Here is a 23,020-nt window from a genome sequence, read left to right as displayed (position 1 = left end):
ATTCTTAAATAACCAGCGGGTAAGTTTTATATTTAAAAATGTTAATCCAAATATTTTACTTACCATATTCATATAGATTCCTACATACGTAGCAAAACAGGAAAGCCATTTTCTTTGCGTTTAATTAACAATAGCTAACTGATGATAATGACAGTATGATAATTTATGATAATTCTGAACTGTTACGAAGGATAATCGTCCATTCCATATCCAAAATACTTTCCCTAACTTCAGTTTGATAATGTATTAATTTGTACCCACCTTAATTATGGAACCTTCTGCAAAAAAGAGCAGAAAGTACTAGACTGGTTTTTAAAGTCATCAAATAATTGCGTTACCGCTATAACGTTTGATATGAAAGAGATTGTGCAAGATTAGAGAAAGTGAGGATAATTTGAATCAGTTGATCGGATCACAGCCAAAAGTAAAACAACAAGAAATCAACAATAATCGATTGTTAAAATACACCCGGAATTTAAAAGAATAAACCATAAATGTTTCATTAAAGCCCAATTAACTATTCAAATAATAGCAATTTTCTAGAATTTGTTTCCTAAAAAATAGTTCTGCTGGTGAAATCGCATGCCGTGTTTAAGCTGCGATTGGAAACAAAGATTTTGGTTTTTTCTATATGTAAGTATTGTATAGCACCTGAGAGAGAGAGAGAGAGAGAGAGAGAGAGAGAGAGAGAGAGAGAGAGAGAGAGAGAGAGAGAGAGAGAGAGATCAGTACCACCTGAAGCGAGAAATTGCTCACCACAACTAACAATAGTTATGTTAATTTCATTCTTAAACTCATGTTGCCAAATGTGAACTAAAATTTCATATGTTACATACACACACGCACAGAGAGAGAGAGAGAGAGAGAGAGAGAGAGAGAGAGAGAGAGAGAGAGAAAGAGAGAGGTTTTTATATACCGTGTACTTCACAAAAAAACATCTTTGTAAAGGAAATCCATACTGTTTAAAACATATGGCAAAATATTGCCGACTCTTTACCGAAAGTTAGGCTATTCACTGCCGATAAACGAACCCAGCCTACGTGTGAAAACCTTGAACACCCACTGGGAAAAAAAATGGGGAATCACACAATTCGAACACGCATGATTAGGGACCGTACTGTAATTTATATGACAGATCTATTTTAACATTATTACTGATCTCAAGTTATTTTATATTTTTATTCATTACCTCTCATACATAAGTTATTTTTTCCTATTTTTCTTTTCACCCCTGTTAGAGACATGAGGCTTATAACATTGTGCTTTTTCATCCAGAGTAGTGGCTTAGCCCGCAATAACATTAATAAGGGTTTAGTGACAGAAACACCCAGGGATTTAGATTATAGTCAGAAGAAGGACTTCAAGATCAAGTTTATAAAGTAGAAGCGAAGCCACCTCTTTTTACTTATGTAAGAATCTTTCTTTGGAAAGAAGTTTTGGCGGCATGACAGTGACATGCCAAGTTGTTTTTACAAACTAAAAGAAACCTGTTTTTCTTAGAAAATTGCTGGACACTGAGGGTTGTGGGGGGTGTAGTGTAAATAAGAATTTACTGTTTATTAATTTGCTCAATATTTCAAAAGTTAATTGTATGGTTTCTCTATAAGAAACCTCAAGGTGTTGGGTAATATAATAAGTGTATAGTTTTAAAATTTTGAGTGTGGAAATATGTTTGGAACCCACTCTGCAAGTTCAAGTGATTAAAAAGTTATTTTGGTTTATGACTAGTTACTATTGAACTAGAAAAGTCTCAGATAATTGAAAGAAAGTTTATTTATCTAGGATGTTACATATATGTCTTTTCTTCATTAACACACTACGAAATCATGGGAGTCAGCACTATGAACATCAGGGGAGTTTTGTAAAAATAAACAGAATTATAATAATAAATTTTATCATTTCTATACTCACCTGATTTTCATTTTAACTTTCATAAATTCTATTTCATATATGAAAAAAAAATTGAACAATTATAAAGTTATTTTGAATAATTTAGCCCAATCAAACTATCCTAACCTGTAGCGAGTGTCCATTTATCTATGACTTCCGGGTTGAGGGGTTCTCCAGCACTTATGCAACGTCTTAGGGAGTGAAATTTATACTTCTCTAAATCACACTGAACCATAGCCCTATATGCAGTAGGAGGAGCACACAAGGCATTCACAGGATGCTGACACAGACTTTGCAGAACTTCTTCAGCATTAAAACTTGGCATCTACAAATCGTAATGATACAATCAGGATAACCATAGGTTCAACATAACAAAAGGTCCTGATGGTATACAGTAAAAAATAATTTTTAACAGGACTTTTTATTTACCTTTATGAAAAAATGCGACTCTGAGATAGATAGACTTTCTTTGAATCACTTTCCTGTATATTTTCATTCAAATCATGCTGAAACCAATACTCTCCCAACTACCATCGTGGTGAGAAGCATTACTGGATTTAAGCATGCCATAAAATGTACTTCTAACACCACATATAGCCTCATTAGTAATGTATCCATCAAAGTAATCAAAATCATTGCAATAATTAAATAGATATCCTTTAACTTTGCACTATGAAACCTACCTGATGGACAAATACAGTAGCACCACTGAGAAATGGAATGTAAAGGCTTGTCCATGCAGCTTTAGCCCAACCTGTGTCAGATATATTCCATATCAAGTCATCATCTCTTGAGTCCAACCAAAATCTGGAATATCAAAACCAAGTCTTAAACATTAACACAGACTGAAAATAACAGATAAAGAACATGAGAAACATTTTGCAAATGCAGGCTTTACAATGGTTACTAGGAACATTTACTATTGAAAAAAGAAAATGAAATAACCAAAGCTTATCAAACCTATACAGTAACTCGCTAATGATCTCGAAATAAGTGAATAGCAGAATAAAGTATACTAAACCATTGATGGACAGTATTAACATTCAATACACTAAGCAACGAAAAGGGATTTTTAAATCAAACCAATCTACTTGCATAGTATTTTTCATTACAAGTATATAAACCCATGTATTTTAATACAAGTACGTTTTCAGAGTAGCTGCAACTCAGCTGTTAAAATTTAATGAGGAGTTGGTAGTTACTGGCTGGTGGAGGGGAAGGCCCATACTCCGACTATCATACTAAGTAGCTACTTTGTTTTTATTCACCAAATAGTATACACCTACTAGAATTCCACTTCTTCCAGCGCGATCGAGCCGACCTTTTCGATTATGAAGATCTTGCCCGTCGTAATTGGCATGTGCTCGGCATACCTCCAGGGGTTGGTATCTGAGCTCCATGGGTTGGTATCTGAGCATGCGGGGAGGTCCTTAACCGAAATCCTTTTCGGCTGCTTCAAACTTCCCATGTTGGACCTGAAAAACTCATGCGTCTCGCGGAGTTTCTTATCCATGAGAGCCTCAAGCATTTTGAAGATCTCCTGGGTGTTGAATGGGGTGGGATCCGGGGTAGCAGATGTAGACGGGAGTGATACGTCCGTCAGTGTAGGAGTCGGTGTGGGGGTGGAAGGTGGAGCGACCTCCTGCTCCGACTCAGGGTATTCCACCTGGTCTTCCTCATAGTCCAGTTCTTCGCCCATGAGGTTCCTCTCCGTGTTCTCCGACACTTCCGACATACGTTCCGCGTACATCCAAACGGCACTCGTGCATGGACTGAGCCATGACTATATCCGGTTCCACCGTTATCTGGACGGTGGGAATCTGATCCTTGGGGACCACTGAGTCTGGGGATGCCTTCGGGAAAAGCAAGGCCCTCAAGTCTTCGGTGGCAAGATATGGTCCGGTGGCGTTCTTCTGGAAGCCACGCACCCACTTGCGTAGCTTCTCTCGAGAAGAGTCCCTAACCTCCGCTGAAGGAGGATTGTCGAACGCTTCGACCAGGCGGTCCTTGCAGACTGTACAGTGGTGCGGGTCCCAAAACTTCAGATCACCTTTCTTGTTGGCGCAAGGGGCGTGGGTCCTACACGCCGTGTGCCCGTAAAAGTGCGGGCGCTTCACTCCACAGAAGTTGTGGTCACATTTCACATACTCCTCCTGTAAGAGAAAGAGAACATGAGTATACGGAAGTCATACAAATGACTTATATTACTCTAAAGTTAAATATTAAGAAGTTAACTTTAACTTAATCTTAAATAATTAATAACATTGTAATGTTAGAGAGTGGAGCGGGAAATGAAGTAGATAGACACATACTCCGTGTATCCCGCCCGGCTGGTTACCGTAACCTGATCAATAGGCAATTTGTTTGTGACCGAGGACACAAGGCAGAATTCTTCATAGATCGCCAGGGAGGCAGAAGGTAATTCTAGCAGGAATTGCCTAAGATGTAAATCTAGGACTGAGACCACTCAGGCCATTGATATGGGGGGGGGGGGTTGTAGAAGACCCCATAGGGCAACGGTTTCCGGCAACCAGCCGTGCTAAGATACACACAGCATGCTGGAAAATTGTGATATGCAAGAAGACAGCACGGCTATTAATAGAACGGTAGGACAATACCTATCTATTTGGGTAGCCAAGCCATCTGGTTGCAGTGTAGGGCTATCAGCATGGTGTTGATAGCTGGGAGAAGGGGTGCAAGTCTCTTGGCGTCTCCGGAAGGCGCCAACAGACCGGCGGCACGCCGGAGGCCGCTCCAGCAGAGTTTCTGGCATTAGTGAAGACACATAGAGAAGTCAGGAGTAATGCCAGGATGGCGGCCGCCGGCTTGGTGACAGGGTCATAGGATAAGGAAGGTGGATATAGCATATCCGGACCGCCGGCAATGGATGCCGGCACGCCGGGGGCCGGCCCGATGGACGGACGACCGAAGCTAGGTGGTATAAGGGTAGGCCATCGGCTGTACACCGACGGAAGGCGGCAGCCCTCCGGCACACGGAGGACTGTCGGCTAGGGAGGAACTAGGAATGTGTCACCAAGGGAGGGCGGTATCGCCGGCAGTAGAGGCAGAAGGGACCGGCACCAGGACAGGAAAAGAGACAGAAGGAGGGATGGAGGGGTAAGGATAAGAACCCCATAGCATCCCACCTGAATGGGTGTACCCATGATAGAGGCTAGCCCTATCACCCAATGGCAGGGGGCCAGGTGCCAGAGTAGCCCAAGGGAGGGCCAGGGAACACCCAAGAGGGGGGAGAACCCCTGCGGACAAAACGCATCCAGTGGCTAACCCCATAGGACACTATGAAGGGTATATGTACCAGAGCGGACTGCACACAGGGACTCAAGATAGCCCTGTCACTCCACCCTAAGGAGGAGTTGTAGGACAGGGAACAGATGGGTATAGGCTAACCTAAGTATAGGCTAGACCATACAAGGGATAGGGGGGGAGGGGAGAAGAAGAAGGGTCTTCCATAGGGGAGGCTCTGTACCAAAGCGGCCACCAAGGAAAGGGAGGACGCTCCCTAGCCTAAGGTAGGCAACCTGGCTGAGAACGGTGCATGGGTACCGTTTCAAGCAAGGCACAGAACTAGCTCCCCCCGAGGCCTAACCTAGAGCAGGGATGTTACACCCTAAGCTAGGAAGGCTGGAAGACGTATCGCAATTGTAAGGAAGGTCAGGTAACCTAACCTCAGCAATTGAGGAAGGACAGGCCGTTCCTCATTCTCGGACGCAACCCTAAGGGGGGATCATTCCCTTAGGGAGGACAGAGAAGCGATAGGTACTCTGGTATGGACTTGATCCTATTACGTGGTAGGGGGAGCAAGGCTACACAGAGGGAATGCCCTAAGGCAGGGGGTGAAGGGAGCATATAGGGGTCCTACATTTAGGTTAGGTTAGAAAGGCACACTATCAAACCTATCCCCTATATGGTCCCTGAAGGCGAAAAACACTTGCATCACAGTAAACAGTATCATAAAATAATGCCACTATCTTCATAACTTAACCTAGGATCACTGGAATATATCATGCATGAACACTGGTGATAGGCGCTCTGGAATAGGGGCTAAGCTAGCGATCTAGTATGGGGTCAGGCGATGACCGATAAAAAACGTCAAAACACGATATATGAAGTTCCTAGCTATGAAGACTAAATAACTGATAGTATCAATTAGTTAAAAGGCCGGAATAAGCTGTTCAGGCTAGCTAAATAACGCATGCAGGGTAACAGCGACGCCGTAAAATGGCGTGTCCGGTAGTAGCACAGCTCTGCCAGAAAACATAAAATATCTCGAAAAGTAAAAGTTACTTTACGGTCAGAGCTTATTTAAACAATACTGGGACCTGGTACTCAACTTTCCAGAAGAAGGCGAGGCCGAAGGTAGCGACATTACGAAGATGCAAGCCGATGAAAAAGCACAAGGGAAAATCCGTCTTAGCAAGGCAAGCTACTAGAAGAAGGATGAGGACGGACGTGACGTCATTTAGCAATGGCGCCCGTTTGTTTACGTTTCGAGTACCAAAAGTAGCCACGGACGAGTATAGCTGTGGAACGGCTCCCCAGCTATCCTCCGCCCCTCCATATCGAAGTGTTAACTCTATGTGGGGTGCAGATAGCTATGTGGCGCGTTAATACATGCGTCCCCTGTTGATATACGATGTCTTAAAGGGAAACCTTTAGGATACTTGCTCCAGAAGTTAGAATTCTGTGATAACCTGTGGTTAAATTCTCTGGGAATATCTTAGTAGTTATATACCCAAGGAAGCTACCAATAAGGAACCTTCCATCAGGACGCCATGGCTATCTCACCCAAAAATAGATTTTTCGCTTCGCTCAAAATCCGTTTTATTCACCAAATAGTATACACCTACTATCCCCAACTGGCTGTTTTAACATGACAAATTTGTAGATAATTTGTATTTTTCCTAACTATACAAACCTTAGCTATTTAATAGGGGTTATTACTTTCGGCGTAGCTGAAATGAAGAGCCATTAGAATTTTAACGAGGGTTTACTACACCACCGCTAGTTAACGGGGGGGGGGGGGGGGTAGGGAGGGTAGCTTGCTACCCCCCCCCCCCCCCCTCTCTCACACACCTGTGCTTGAGCTCACTTTGTTTGGAGGTGGGACTTCAAAGGGATAGGGCTGGCGGGCAAGTTTGATTAAATAGCTAAGGTTTGTATAGTTAGGAAAAATACAAATTATCTACGAATTTGTCATTTATTCCGTAACTGACATACAAACCCCGCTATTTAATAAGGGTGACTCACCTATTAGGAAGGGTGGAAGGTCCCAGCCAGTACTGGCTTTTGGCTTTGCCCGGGGACTCATTATTTGAGTGTGTCAGCACTCAACAATAAGGAGTTCTTGCACCTCGCTAGAACCTTGCTACGCAAGGACTGCGGCCTACGCAAGCTGTGTGTGAAGGTATAATAAAGTGTGACTCGTCCTAGGAAGTTGACCTGTAGTCCTTTAGATGGAAACTTTAGGCTAGGACTCTCCCAATACCAACTTGTCAGGGTATGGGGACGTGACAGTATTAGCTTCATACTAGGAACACAAGGAAACATGGTTTACCTGCAGTAGTTTGAGGTCAGCTGTGCAGAGAACCCAGGGTGCTGCTTTCCCCAAGAGAGGGGAAGATGAAGAAAAGAATAAGGGCCAGACAAACCTTTTCATTCATGCAGACTAAGACTGGGTAACAATGCCCTCAACCTTCTGCTTCTTGTCCACTAAGGAGCCTGAGGTTCTAAACCAGCTGTTGTGCAGCCACCACAGGGCCGATAGAGAACGTATCGAGCCTCCTGTGGGTCACGTCTTGCAGGTAGTGGGCTGTGAAGGTCGTCTGATGCTTCCATACCCCAGCCTGAAGAACCTGCGTCACTGAGAAATTCTTCTTGAAGGCCAGGGACGTAGCTACGCCCCTGACATCATGTGCTCTAGGGCGACGTGACGGAGGAGGGTCTGGATTCAGGGATAGATGGATTACCTTACGAATCCATGCCGAGATGGTATTCTTGGTAACCCTCCTCTTTGTCCTCCCAGTGCTCACAAACAATGCTTGCACCTGAGGACGGATTGCAGCCGTTCTTTTGAGATATAGCCTCAGACTCCTTACTGGGCACAGTAGGAGATGGTCTGGGTCATCTGTTACAGAACGAAGACTCGAAATCTGGAAGGAGTCGAACCGAGGGTCCCGCACCCCCGGATTCTGAGTCTTGGCAATAAACTCAGGGACGAATTTGAACGTTGCCTCCCCCCATCCCCTTGAATGGGCGATGTCATATGAGAGACCATGAAGTTCACTGACTCGCTTGGCCGATGCCAAAGCTAGTAGCAAAACCGTCTTCTAAGTTAGGTGGCGATCTGAAGCCTGGTGTAATGGTTCATAGGGAGGTCTCTTAAGAGACCTGAGAACTCGAACCACGTTCCATGGAGGAGGTCTCACTTCCGACTGAAGGCAGGTAAGTTCATAACTTCGTATGAGTAGGGAAAGTTCCAGCGAGGAAGAAATGTCCATTCCTTTGAGCCTGAAGGCTAGACTTAAGGCTGAGCGATAGCCTTTCACCACCGAGACTGAAAGGCGCATTTCTTCCCGCAAATACACGAGGAACTCTGCTATTGTTGGAATAGTGGCATCGAGTGGAGAGATACTCCTTCCACGACACCAACCCAGAAGACTTTCCACTTTGCCTGGTAGACAGATGCGGATGATTTTCGCAGATGTCCAGACATCCTGTTCGCAAATTGTTGCGAAAATCCTCTCTCAGCGAGGAGATGCTGGACAGTCTTCAGGCGTGAAGTCGTAGCGGAGCTAGGGCTTTGTAGATGTTGGCATGTGGTTGTCTGAGTAGATCGTGTCGTGGAGGGAGTTCTCTCGGAAGTTCCGTTAGGACTTGCAGAAGGTCCGGAAACCATTCCGCGTGATACCATAGCGGAGCTATGAGGGTCATTGAAAGATTGACCGATATTCTGGTCTTGTTGAGCACCCTCCTCATCAGACAGAACAGGGTAAAGGCGTACACGTCGATGTTGTCCCAACGTTGTTGGAAGGCATCTTGCCAGAGCGCCTTGGGATCCGGGATTGGGGAGTAGTATAGTGGAATCTTGAAGTTCAACGCTGTCGCGAACAGATCCACAGTCGGGGAACCCCACAAAGTCAGGACTTTGTTAGCTACTAGATGATCCAAAGACCACTTGGTACTCACTATCCGAGACGCTCTGCTCAGATTGTCGGCGAGCACATTCCTCTTGCCTGGAATGAAACGTGCCGATGGTGGAATCGAGTGGACTTCGGTCCATCTCAATATCTCTACTGCAAGATGGGGTAGCTGCTTCGAAAAGGTACCTCCTTGCTTGTTGATGTAAGCCACTACTGTGGTGCTGTCGCTCATCACCACCACAGAGTGACCCACCAGGTATTGTTGGAACTGCCAAGAAAATGGCCTTCATCTCTAAAAGATTTATATGGAGGCACTTTTCTGATTCTGACCACAGGCCTGAGGTCCTGTGGTGTAGAAAGTGGGCTCCCCACCCTTTCTTTGAGGCGTCCGAAAACAGCATCAAATCCGGGGGGAGGACGAGAAGATCCAATCCTCTTCGTAGGTTCTCGTCTGTCACCCACCACTGAAGGTCCGTCAGTTCCGCAGGTCACATAGGGATCATGACGTCCGGGGAATCGCAACCTTGATTCCACTGGGACTTGAGTCGCCACTGGAGGGATCTCATCCTGAGGCGACCGTTGGGAACTAGACGAGCCAAAGATGAGAGGTGACCGAGGAGACGTAACCACGATTGGGCTGGAAGCTCTTCTCGCCTGAGAAAAGGGCTTGCGACCTTCCTCAGCCTTGCTATCCTGTCGTCTGATGGGAAGGCTTTGTGGAGATTGGTGTCTATAATCATGCCTAGGTATACCAGTCTTTGAGTGGGAAGCAGAGAGGACTTCTCGAGATTTACCATGATCCCCAGATCCTGGCAAAGTCCCAGAAGTTTGTCTCGGTGTTGAAGAAGGGATGACTCCGAGTCTGCTAGGATCAGCCAGTCGTCCAGATAACGGAGGAGACGGATGCCGTTCCTGTGTGCCCACGATGATATTAGGGTGAACACTCTGGTGAAAACCTGTGGTGCTGTGGAGAGACCGAAACACAGCACCTTGAACTGGTACTCCTTGTTGTCTAGGCAGAATCTTAAGTACTTCCTTGAAGACGGAGGGATTGGGATCTGGAAGTATGCGTCCTTCAGATCCAGTGTACACATGAAGTCTTAAGGTTTCACTGCAAGTCTGACCGTGTCTGCGGTCTCCATGCTGAACGGAATTTGCTTGACAAACTTGTTCAGAGCCGAGGGGTCGATGACTGGTAGGCAGCCTCCAGACGCCCTCTTTACAAGAAAGAGTTGACTGAAGAAGCCTGGGGACCCGTCAACGACCTCCTGGAGAGAGCCCTTCTTCAACATAGTCTGGACTTCTGTCCGAAGGGCTTGCCCCTTTGCTGATCCCATGGCAAGGGAGCTCAATGACACTGGATTCGTCGTCAGGGGAGGTAGAGATGTTGTGAACAGGACGCGATATCCCTGACTGATTACGGAAATCGTCCAGGAATCGGCCCCGAGTTGCTGCCACCTGTCTGCGCAACTTTGAAGGCATCCCCCCCACAGGTGGACATGCAGAGGGACTGCCAATCCTAGCGTTTACAACCTCGGCTGCTCCCTCTAGAATTCTTCCCTCCCCTGGAGGGCTTCTTGCCTTTCCTGTCCTTGACAGGAAAGGGCTTAGACACCACTGTCTTCGCTGCCGTTGTCGGGTTCGTGGTCTTGGTAGGACGGGGATGCTGGGGTGATGGAGGCTTATAGGGCTTGGATGTCAAAGCCCTATGTAGGAGGGAGTCTTGGTGGGACTCCTCCACCTCTCAGCAGCATGCTCCACGTCCTTAGGCTCAAACAGGTTCGTTCCCATCACGGAAGAATGTCTGAGCCTGCTTATCTTGGTGCTAGGGACCTTCTGATGGAACCTCTTAGACACTGCATCCCGACGTTTCAGGATGGTGTTTGCCCACAAGTAGAAAGGTCTCCATAGCTTTCCTGGTACGTTCTTTGGATAAATCCTCCGAACGTATCAGGATACCTAAGGTCCCTAACCAGATATCCAGCAACGAAGTGGCCTGCATGGCACACTTCGCAACCTTCTCCTGATTAAGGATCTCAGTCGCCGAGAATGAGACCTGCCGGTTGGAGAGTCTCTCAAGAGGGACTCCCCTGGTAAGCTTTTCCTTAGAATGGTGAAGGGGAAGAGCTAAACAAGGCTCCTCTACGATCTCAAAGTACCTCCTCTGCTGCACACGAGGAGGTGGGAGAAGCTTGTTGCCAGCACTGGATCGGCTGGAGGAGGCTAGCTCAGAGAGCTGTACCGCGATCTTGTCCCTGGTACTCTTAACCCCCTGAGACCAGGGCAAAGCTGCACTGGCCTTAGGGGGCCTTTGAGTCCCAAATACTCGGTCCAAGACCGTGTCTTTGCCCTCTCGAGGAGGAATCTCTGGGTCAGCAAATCCATTGGGAGTCCTCATAAGGGTCAGAACCTGCCAAAATGCATGTTCTGACTCCTGTAGCTTTCCTCCGGATGGACTAGCAGCGAAGTCTCCTGTCCCCAAAGGCTCTTCTTGGGGAGACTCGCGGGCGTTCTCCGAGTGACTGGCTGGCTCCGTTCTAAGTCTTGACGAGGACTTCGGTACTGTCTTGGAGTCCTTCGACTCCCTCCTGGGAGGGATGCAGGACTCCAACAACGACGGAGGTAGGCTCTTCTCCGCCCCTACCTGAGAAGACTTTTCAGAGCGAGGTGGGGTTTCCCTTATTGGTGCGATGGGGGAACGTCTCACCTCATGTGACTCCCCTGAGGATGGGTAATCCTCGTCCAAAGGGGAGGGAGAAAAAGTCTGGGGGGGAGGGGGCCTGCCTCGAAAGCTTACGAGGAGACAGCTTAGTCCTCGGAGAAGTCACCGCGTCCAAAACTCCTCTTTTTCTCTTCAGGGGAGTAGACGCAGCCAAGGATTTGTGGCCCAATTCAGAGAGAACAGGCTGCTGGCTGGCGGCTGCGCTGTACGACACTCCCTCTGGAGGGATAGGGATCGACCGATCCCGGGGAGGAGTTTCCATAGGGGGGTTCGCCTGAAAAGAAAGAGAAGACAAAGAAGAAATGTCCCTGGACCTTTCTGGAACCTTCCCCGCCTTGCGTGTGGGGCGGGGGGGGACTGCGGCGATGGCGACCTTGCCGCGCGTTGTCCTGCAGCCTTGCGTGTGGGAGGATATTGACGATCGCACTGGCGCTCGTGCGATGGGGAATACCCGGGGTCGCGCGCGGGAGACTGCTGCGGAAGACTGATGGCGCGCACATGCGCGCGGGAGACTACTAATGCGCGCGCGCGTGGGCGATTGCATGGGCGGGCGATTGCGAGGGCCGGCGATTGTGGGGGCGAGCGATGGCGCGTAGGAGCGTGCGCAGGAGATATCATAGAGTGTGTAGGAAGCTGATTGTGCGCTCGCGCGCACGAGGGTGAATGTTCGCGCACGCAAGATCAGGATGAAGAGTCCGTGTGGGCGAGAGATCGTGCGCTCCAGAAGATGTCGTCGGGCGCGCCCGCGCAAGAGAGATATCCCTTGCGCACGGGCACGCAGCCGGAACCTGCGTTCGTTGGCGCGCCTCTTGTGGGCGCACATCAGGCTGGTGATGCGTAGCTGCTGTGGGAGATGGGCGTGGGCGCGTGTAGGTGAATGCGCGCGATTGCACGCTGGCGAGGGATGGTGCGCAGGCAAAAGCAGATGGCGCATTGGCGAGCAGGAGATTGTTGGTGCGGAGAGCGCTGGCGCGCTGGCGCCCGGGCGAGCGCTGGCGCCCGGGCGAGCGCTGGCGCCCGGGCGAGCGCAAGCGAGTGCTGGCGATTTGGTGAGTGCTGGCGTGCAGGAGAGCGCTGGCGCGCAGTGGCACACTGGTGAGCAGGTGGGCACTGGCGCGCAGGTGAGCGCTGGCGCGCAGGTGAGCGCTGGTGCGCAGGTGAGCGCTGGCGTGCTTTATCAGGAACATCATCAGCAGGTGAGCGCTGGCGCGCAGGTGAGCGCTGGCGCGCTATATCAGGAACAGAAGCAGCAGGTGAGCGCTGGCGCGCTATCTCCGAAACCTCAATGAGGTTAGGAGAACGTTGGCGTGCATGCTTTGAATGGCGCGTAAGGGAACGTGTGCGCTAATTGGCGCGTACGCCCTTTTTGCCCCGAAGGGACCGGTGCCTGTTTATTAAAAACAGGTTTGGTTGGCGCATAAACGCATCAGCTGCCAGGAACGGCGACGGCAGGTCAGCAGGTCTATCCGGTGGAAGGTCAGCGTGCCCTTTGTAAGGACGACCTTCCACCGAAGGGGATCGCGAACGATCCGCAGAGAGGTCCAGGGTCGTAGCAGGAACAGTCGGAGATCGATGACGAGGCTCCTCTGCTGCGGACTGCAACGACGATGATGAAAAGAAGAGGCGCCTCCTCACCGACTTATAAGGTGAAGGAAGGCCTCTCCGGCGAAGGGGATGGCGAGCCTTACGACGTATATGCCCTCTGGGGGCTGTTGGGTCAGCAAGCTGACCTTCAGCAGTCCTCCGAAGAGGAGTCTCTGTGAGTGAACTCCCCCGAGGGAGAGAATCACCGACAGGAGAGACTGTTGGACTTAGTTTCTCCCTCGTAGGTTGAGCAGGAACGGGAGAAACTAAGCCTTCAGCTACTGCGGGTTGAGAAGTTGCAGAGGTATTAGGAGATACCGCATTGGATACCTCTGACACCACAACGTCGACAATAGACAGAGGATCAACCTCTGCCAAAGTCGGCGATTGCTTGACAGCGGCACCCAACCGGATGATGTCAATCAAGGCTTCCTTGGAGGGCGAACCCTCGAGCCCCAAGGAAGACCAAAGCTGTAATAAATCAGTTACATTAACATTTAAATCCTCCCCCGGAGGAAGAGGTGGAGCTGCCTCGCTAGGGGAGGCAACGCCATCTCTCGAACCCCGAGATCGGGAAACAGAACTGTGGTCTACGCTACCACTCGATGGTCTCTCGAAAGAAACCGATCGAGTGGGAGCTTCGGAGGAGGTTTGGGCAACGGAAGAAGAGTCCTTTGGATTTTCTCCTTTCAAAGAAATCTTCGAAGGAGAAATATCCCGCCTGGACTTCTTCTTCCGTCGCCGAGAAAACCTCTCCCACTGGAAGGTAGACCACTCCCTACACTCACCACACTTATTACTACTATCACACCGTTGGCCCCTACAGTAAGGACAAAGGGTGTGAGGGTTCATCTCGACTGCCGACATAAAAGTACCACAAGGGTGGTTAGGTAATCCAGGACATTTGCGCGTGTTTGCAGAGGCCAACTTCACACTCAAACCTGTAGGAAAGAAAGCAAAAAGACATTAATGGCTGTCAGAGAGGCGAGGGTGAGAGCGGACACATCCGACTAACACCCGCGCCGAGAGCAAAGTGAGCTCAAGCACAGGTGTGTGTGAGGGGGGTGGGTGGGTAGCAAGCTACCCTCCCTACCCCCCGCTAACTAGCGGTGGGGTAGTAAACCCTTGTTAAAATTCTAATGGCTAGTCATTTCAGCTACGCCGAAAGTAATAACCCATATTAAATAGCGTGGTTTGTATGTCAATTACGGAACAAATTTTGATTTTATATTCAATAAATTGATTGGCAGATTGTCGTATGCAAGGGATATTAAGGAATAAGCGAGGTTTTGCAATTTTTTCACGATAAATGTAATTGGTGACAGTTTCCTGCGACAACCTGCCCATATCCATATCCTTCCACTTGTTATATAGCATTTCAGTTTGTAGTTTATTCCCTCAAGAAGTGGCCTGGTGATGCCAATGTAATCCTGAACATCATCATGCTCTGTCAGAGTGCGAGATTTCTGCTGCCAGAAGAATGCAGCCATTCTTCTTTGTGTCCTCAGAAAGACACTAAGGGTGCAACACTTAGCTGAGCAATCTCTTCATAGAGTTCCTGTGATCTCTTTCTCAGCTAAAGCACTGTTACTAGTCTGGGCAACCCCTTAGAATGCAAAATTCAAGTTCCTCCTTCTCCTCTGCTTTAACTTACTTCTCGAAGATTTGTAGAGGATGTTAGGAGCATATCTGTGATATACTATATTACAAGATAAAATCCAAGACAAGTTTGAAATCAAGTGACCAAATAAAGTTTATGGAAAGAAAAATATTTTAACTAAAAACAATATATGTTATTGAAATTACAATCATTGACGAGTACCTTACTTACAGAGCTCCCATACAAACAGAGTAACTTTTCACTTTTGATTATAAAATGAGTAGTTACTTGGAAAGTGTCTTGTTGATAGACAGACATGACAGAAGATGGGAGTTTTCCTCGTGGATGGTCAAATTGCCTTCAAATTAAGATTATTGTTCAAGCAATAACAAGTACAGTAACCTAGCTTGCCAATTATTTGTAGAGGAGAATAACAAGCTACATGAACACAGAGGCCTCTATGTTGAAGATATCCCTTATTCTATTCCTACATAAAGCATTTTCTGTATCAGCCTTATTAGCATGGATAAATCTGCACGGATACTCAACACATCAAACTCCAGATCAAACTTGCATAACTTGATAAGGATATAACCTATGCACCGCCCATCTGAAAATCATAAATGAAACTCATGCCCAACTAAAGACTAAATAGAATACAAAAAACATCAGAGCAAACTAGTATTACACCTGATTAATCAAGGTAATGCACTGCATAAGTCAAGCAAAGATCAATATTAACTAAACCTCTGGTTGTTTAAACATTTGTTTAACAGGGGCCCATACTGTACAATGCACTGGTCACATCATATATGAAGACACAAGTAAGGGACATACATAAAACTACACATGGCATAGAAACATCAGAAAAATAAGTTTATCATTGTCCTGGGAAATGATAAATTCGGAGGTAATTTGTATTTTTCCTAACGATACAAGCCATAGCTAGTTACAGTATAGGGGTATTACTTTCAGTGAAGCTGAAATGACAAGCCATCAAAATTTAACGAGGGTTAAGTACCCATCTCGCTAGTTAGTGGAGGGTAGGGGGGTAGCTTGCTTGAGCTCACTTTGCTTGGAGGTAGGACTTCAAGGGGACAGGGTTGGCAGGCAAGTATGTATAAATAACTAAGGCTTGTATTGTTCGGAGAAATACAAATTACCTCCGAATTTGTCATTTGTTCTGTAACTGGAATACAAACCAATGCTATTTATAGGGGTGACTCACCCATTAGGAGGATGGGTGTCCCTGCATATCTGGCATTTTGGCCTTACCTGGGGTACTCTCTATTGTGCAGAGATTAGTGTGACAATAAGGAGACCCTAACACCTCGCTAAACCTTCCTAAGCATGGTCTGCGGCCTACACAAGCTGTGTGTGATGAGAAACTAGCAATGTGACTGTCAAGGTAAAGGTTATTTTAAGACTTGCAAGGAATAACTGAGGAGACCGAGACATTCACAATACCACCTCGCCATGGTATGGGGACGCAACAGTACTGGGACAATACTAGGATACACAAGGGAGCAATGCTTTACATGCAGAGGTTTGATGTCAGCTTGTGCAGAGGACCCACAATGCTGATTTCCCCAAGAGAGGGGAGGATGAAGAAAGGAAAAGAGCCAGACTTTCCCTTTCATTCACTCAGATTAAAAACTGGGTAACCAATGCCTTCAACCTTCTGCTACTTATCCAATAGGGAGCTTGAGGTACTAAATCAGCTGTTGTGCATCCACAACAGGAGCGATTGAAAATGTATCGAGGTTCCTGTGTGTCACACCTTGCAGGTAGTAGGCGGTGAACGTAGTTTGTGATTTCCACATGCCCACTTGCAAGATGAGCGTAACAGAGTAATTCGTCTTGAAGGCCAGAGACGTAGCTACACCCCTGACATTGTGGGCTCTGGAACGATGTGCTGGAGGAAAATCTGGGCTCAGAGCAAGGTCAATGACCCTACGAATCCATGTGGAGATTGTGTTTTCCGTGATCCCCCTCTTGTTTTTGCCCGTGCTGACAATCAGTGAGGGAGCTCTGGGCTGAGCTGCTGCTGATCTCTTGAGGTAACTCCTCAAACATCTTACAGGGCATAGTAATAGACAATTGGGTCAACAGTTACAGACCGGAGACTCATCATCCGGAGGGAGTCGAATCTAGGATCCGAAACCCTGGATTTCGAGTCTTGGTAAGAAGGTCACGGACGAAGCTGAAGTTTACCTCTAATCATTCTCTTAATGGGCAATGTCAAACAAAAAACCATGAAGTTCGCTAAGTCGTTTGGCTGACGCCAAGGCAAGCAGGAACACCACCGGCTTCCAGGTTAGAAGGTAACCTGTTGCTTGTTGTAATGGTTCGTACGGGGATCCTTCCAAGGACCAAAGAACTCGAACCACGTGCCATGGGGGAGGTCTCACTTCTGACTGAGGACAGGTAAGTTCATAACTTCATATGAGGATGGAAGTTCTTAAAATAAGGAAATGGCCATTCCTTTCAGTTTAAAGGTGAGACTCAAGGTTGAGTGATAGCGTTTAACCGCTGAAACCGAAAGATTCATTTCCTCCCTCAATACACGAGAAATTTTGCTATTGCTAGAATAGTGGCATTGGATGGATTGAGACCCCTTCTGTGGAACCAACCACAGAAGACATTCCACTTTGCCTGGTAGAAAGAAGCTGATGACTTTCACAGCTACCCAGACATTCCCTTCGCAACTTGTTGCGAAAAACATCTCTGAGAGAGGAGATGCTGGATAGTCTCCAGACATGAAGGAGCAGCGAAGCTACTGCCTTGTAGAAATGAGCCTGAAGTTCAGGGCCGTTGTGAACAGGTCCACAGTCGGGGAACCCCACAAAGTCAGGATTTTATTGGCTATAAGATGATCCAAAGACCATTTAGAGTCTACTATCTGTGATGCTCTGCTCAGGTTGTCAGCGAGCACATTCCTCTTGCCTAGAATGAAGCAAGCTGATAGTGAGACAGAATGGACTTCTGCCCATCTCAGTATCTCTACTGCTAGATGGGATAGGGGCTGAGAAAAAATACTTCATTGCTCCTTGATGTAAGCCACTCCCGTGGTGTTGTCGCTCATCACCACCGCTGAGTGACCCGTCAGGAACTGGTGGAACTCTTGTAGGGCTAGAAAAAATGGCCTTCATCTCTAGTAGATTCATGTGAAGGTACTATTCGGACTCTGACCAAAGGTCTAAGGACATGCAGTGCAGCATGTGGGACAACCCCCTATTTTGATGCATCCGAGACAGCATCAAATCAGGAGGGACGAGAAAATTGACACCCTTCAGCAGATGCTCATCTGCCAGCCACCATTCGAGATCCATCTTTTCCTCTGATCTCATGGGAATCAGTGTCTCTGGGGAATCCAAGGCCTGATTTCAGTTGGACTTCAGATGCCACTGGAGAGATTAAATCTGAGACAATCAAAGGGAACTAGACAGGCAAAGGATGATAGATGTCCGAGAAGACATAGCTCCTTCTGTGCTGGGAGTTCTTCTCTTTTGAGGAAAGGCATTACGATTTCCCTCAGCCATGCTATTCTGTCGTCTGATGGGAAGGCTTTGTGTTGTTTGGTGTCTAATACCATGCCCAGGTACTGCATACCAGTCTTTGAGTGGGAAGCAGGGAACACTTCTCGAGAATACCATGATCCCCAGATCTTGGCAAAGTCTCAGAAGTTTGTCTTGGTGCTGAAGAAGGGTTGCCACAGAATCTGCTAGGATTAGCTAGTCGTCCAGGTAACAAAGGGGACAGATGCCGAACCTGTGAGCCTAAGATGACACCAGGGCAAACACTCTTGTGAAGACCTGAGGTGCTATGGAAAGGCCAAAACACAGCACCTTGAACTGGTATGTCTTGTTGTCGATATTGAATCTCAGATACTTCCTTGAAGAAGGATGGATTGGGATCTGGAAGTATGCATCTTTTAGATCCAATGTACACATGAAGCCCAGTGGTCTTATCGCGAGACTGACCGTGTCTGCTGTCTTCATACTGAACGGAGTCTGTTCGACAAACTTGTTCAGAGCTAAGAGATCAGTGACTGGTCTCCAGCCTCCTGATGACTTTTTCACAAGAAAAAGTTGACTGAAGAAGTCTGGGGAACAGTCGAGGACCTCCTTGAGAGAGCCCTTCTCCAACATGGTCTGGACTTCAGCCCGAAGGGCCTGCCTCTTTGCTGATCCCATCGCAAAGGAGCTCACAAGCACTGGATTCTTGGTCAGTGGAGGGAGAGATGAAATGAACGGGACGCGATACCCTGAACGAATCACGGAGATCGTCCAAGGTTCGGCCCTGAGCTGCATCCACCTGGTTCAGCAGCTTTGTAGGCATCCCTCTACTGGTGAAAAAGCAGGGAGATGACCTCTCCTAGCGTTTGCGGTTTTTACCGCTACCTCTCTGATGTTTTTCTCCACGACTGGACTTATTGCTTTTCCCATCCTTGACAGGAAAGGGCTTCTAAGACACCTTCATTTTTGAAACTGCTACCAATCTAATAGTTGATGGTTTCGTAAGGCTGGTCTTTGGAGAGGCCGGAGGTTTGTAGGGCCAGGCTGTTAGGGCCCTAAGAAGGAGGGAATCCGTGTTGGACTTCCTCCACCTCTCTGCAGCTTGCTCAACATCCCTTGGCTCGAAGAGGAAGAACCCCTCCATGGAGGAGTTTCGGAGCCAAGTGATCTCTGCGTTAGGGACCTATTGGTGAAATCTCTCAGCCACAACATCCCTGGTGTGACGGAGAATGTTGAGATGAGATCGGAGACGGAGGCGAAGGTCGGTAACCAGAGAAGAGAGGATGGACAATTTCTGTCGAAGAAGAAGACTGAAGAGATGAAGAGGTGAAAGGACTCTTGCCTCCGACCGACGATGTATGAGCGTGGGATTGGCTGGCTGATCAACAGCAAGCTTCCGAAGGGGAGACTCTATATAAGATCCTTTACTGGAAAGGGAAACACTCGTCAGAGAGACATGCCTTGGACTTTGCTCTTCCCCGGAAGGATGTTCGTCAGGGGAAGGAGCACAGACCTTGGCAGTGGAAGATGCTGAAGAAGACGCAGTCGCTGGAGCAGCTGGCAGGGCAGCAGACGAGCTCTCCGAAATGTCAACAACGTACAAAGGGTCGACGTCCGACGCTGAAGCTAATAAGAGTTGACGAGCGATACCGAGAAAAATGCGGGGTTGATCGCTACCGCCGAGCGTTAGGTAGGATGGTGAATCGACAACTCTCGAGGAGGCGATTCATGAATCATTGATTGTTTCAGACTGGTGTTAGCCCAAAGGGTCACTACCTGGTGAGCTAGAAAGCTAATGGTGCGGGTCCCAGAGAGAAGGAAGGTCTCCAAAGTCTTCTTGGTACGACAGTTAATGATCGTTAACCATCTTACCTTCCTAGTGGCCACAATCACTGCCTTTGGTGGCTACAGTTAGTGATCCTCTTTGCATGAGGATGTGACGGGTACTGACGCGTTGGAGAGCGTCGGGAAACCTCCTGTTCAAGATGCGATAGTGATTGCCAACGTGAAGACCGATGACTCCGTGTGTCGCCGATCCTCAAGTAGGCGACTTCTGCGTAGCCGAGCACGAAGGCTGACCGATGAGAGAAGATTCACGTTGAAGTGAATCAAGAACAGATGGGCGAATGTGTTCCCAAGGGAAGCGACACGATGGTTTGGGAACGCTCTGAGTTACAGCCGAACACTGGTTCGTTAAGTGACAGATGAGCGATTCCCGAGACAGTGAAGGCCATAGCGATGCGTGTGGTTGCTAAGGTGAATGCTGTTGGTAAGACGATCGCTGACCAGCAGGCGAACACTGATGAGCAGGCGAACGCTGATGAGCAGGCGAACGCTGACAAGCAGGCGAACACCGACGAGCAGGCAATCGCTAAAGAGCAGGCGATCGATAAAGAACAGGCGATCGATAAAGAGCAGGCGATCGCTGACGAGCAGGCGATTTCTGAGGTGGTAGATTAGCAGGCGATTTCAGAGGTGGTGGAAGAGCACGCAATTTACACGGTGGTGGAAGAGCACGCAATTTACAAGGTGGTGGAAGAGCAGGCGATTCTCGTGTAGCAGAAGCTTGACGAGAAGTCGAATGTGTAAGCGATTCACGTGTAACCGAAGGTTTAGGTGGTACACGAGTTGTCGATCGTTGACGATGGTCAGGCGATTCAAGAGCTGATAGAAGGGTCGGTGATTCACCCTCAGCCAGATGATGGTGAGATTGTCGAGAAGGTGAGCATTGTGAAGGCTGAGTGATTCACGAACTGGAGGGCGATTGGGTAATTGTTTACAACACCAAGCTCTCCATTTACTCCAAAATAATGCAATCCTGCAGTTCTCATCTTCTTGCACAGTAATTAGGTGGTTATCTAAATTCATGGAAAGCAATAATAATTAGCAAGATATGTTGAGGAATGGGGAAGGGGTTATAAAAAGAAAATAGCTGGATTTCCTTACTAAACGACTTGGAACTGACATGTCTACATAGTCAACCAAACAGATTTCGTGATGCCAGCGTACATAAACAGAAGTTCGTGATGCCAGCATACATTTGATATACTGTATATTCAAAATATACTTAATTAAAAATGGATTAATTACTCAAAAGTGTCCATAAAATATGCAATTTACAAATAGCGACAATTTTGAGTAATCACTCAATTTTTTATTAAGTATATTTTGAATATAAAGTACTGTATATCAAATGTACGCTGGCATCACGAACTTCTGTTTATGTATGCTGGCATCACGAATTCTGTTTGGTTGACTATGTTGACATGTCAGTTCCAAGTCGTTTAGTGAGGAAACCCAGCTATTTTCTTTTTATAACCACTTCCCCCTTCCTCAACATATCTTGCTAATTATTGCTTTCCCAGAATTTAAATAACCACCTAATTACTGTGCAAGAAGATGAGAACTGCAGTATTGCATTATTTTGGAGTAAATGGAGCGTGTGATGTTGTAAACAATTACCGGCGATTGCATTCCGAAGGAGAGACGCATTAGACTGAAATGCTCTGAGCAACAGCCAAACGCTGGCATGTTGAGTGATGTGAGTTTAAGCAACGATGAGCTACGAATCACTGGACGAGGAGATGGGCCAACGATTCATGCTGAGGCGATTCACTCACCATTGGGCGTTTTACGCTCTGATGGTGATTGATGTGTTTTGGTTACGAGACGCGTGAGAACGCTGTCGGGTAGGAGATCGAAGTTCCTGACGCTGGCGAGTACACGATTCCGAACAGCTGGAACAGCACGCGATTGTCGAGCTGCAAGCGGTTCACACGTAGCAGGTGATTCTCGAGAGGTAGATGGAAGAGCAGGTAACTGTCGAACTGCAAGCTATTCTTGTGTAGCAAGAGAAATAGTGGTTAAATGAGTCATCAGCTGTACGCGATGGCTAGGTGATCTACGAGCTGACAGAACGGTGGGCAATTCTCGCGTAGAAGGTCGATGGGGAACCTGATGAGCAGAACATTGAGCAGAAGCCTGACGAGATGGTGAACGCTGCCAATGAACTGTAGCTGGGAGCTCAGGCGGAGAAATGTGACCCTTGTGAGGCGACACATACTCAGGAGATCGAGAATGATCCCTTGCAGGCGAAAAATGAACCAAAGTTCGTTGAGGAAAGGCCGTTGACGGAAGCTAAGGTCGGGGACCAAAAGAATCAGGCAGGGCATGTTCCTTCAAAGAGGAAGACTGCGGAGGGAGAGGATGTGAAGAGGCGTCTCTTCCCCGACGGAGCAGGAGCACCCTGAAGGCAAAGAGGAGGACTTCTGCCACCAACCCGAAGTCGAACAGCAACTGATGGATCAGCAAACTGACCGTCAGCAGTTCTCCAAAGAGGAGTCTCTATGAGAGCCCCTTCAATGGAAAGGGAAGCCCTCGCAGGAGAGACAAGAGATGATGAAGGGAAGTTTTCCCTCAGAAGGGAGATACAGCCCAACATCTGGGGAGGAAAACTCTCCCTCAGGACGGAAAGAAATCCAACCACTGGAGGTGGACCTCCAAGCAGTGCTCTTTGCTTCTCATCAACAAGCCTTGTTCAAGTTGA

General features: G+C 47.6%; 1 protein-coding gene across 1 annotated transcript in view; it reads right to left on the bottom strand.

The window, feature by feature from the left end:
* The window catches only part of LOC137627623 (acyl-coenzyme A synthetase ACSM3, mitochondrial-like), a 247,538-nt gene that overhangs the window by 69,792 nt on the left and 154,726 nt on the right, over positions 1–23,020 (bottom strand). The window contains exons 7-8 of the mRNA XM_068358720.1: positions 2,574–2,697; positions 2,017–2,215 (exon numbers count right to left, since the gene is read on the bottom strand). Of these exons, the coding sequence (XP_068214821.1) occupies positions 2,017–2,215; positions 2,574–2,697 (323 nt within the window). The remainder of the gene's footprint in view (positions 1–2,016; positions 2,216–2,573; positions 2,698–23,020) is intronic.

This window comes from Palaemon carinicauda, chromosome 35 (genome assembly GCF_036898095.1).
Source record: "Palaemon carinicauda isolate YSFRI2023 chromosome 35, ASM3689809v2, whole genome shotgun sequence".
Classification (NCBI taxonomy): Eukaryota; Metazoa; Arthropoda; class Malacostraca; order Decapoda; family Palaemonidae; genus Palaemon; species Palaemon carinicauda.
This window is presented reverse-complemented; position numbering and strand designations above follow the sequence as displayed.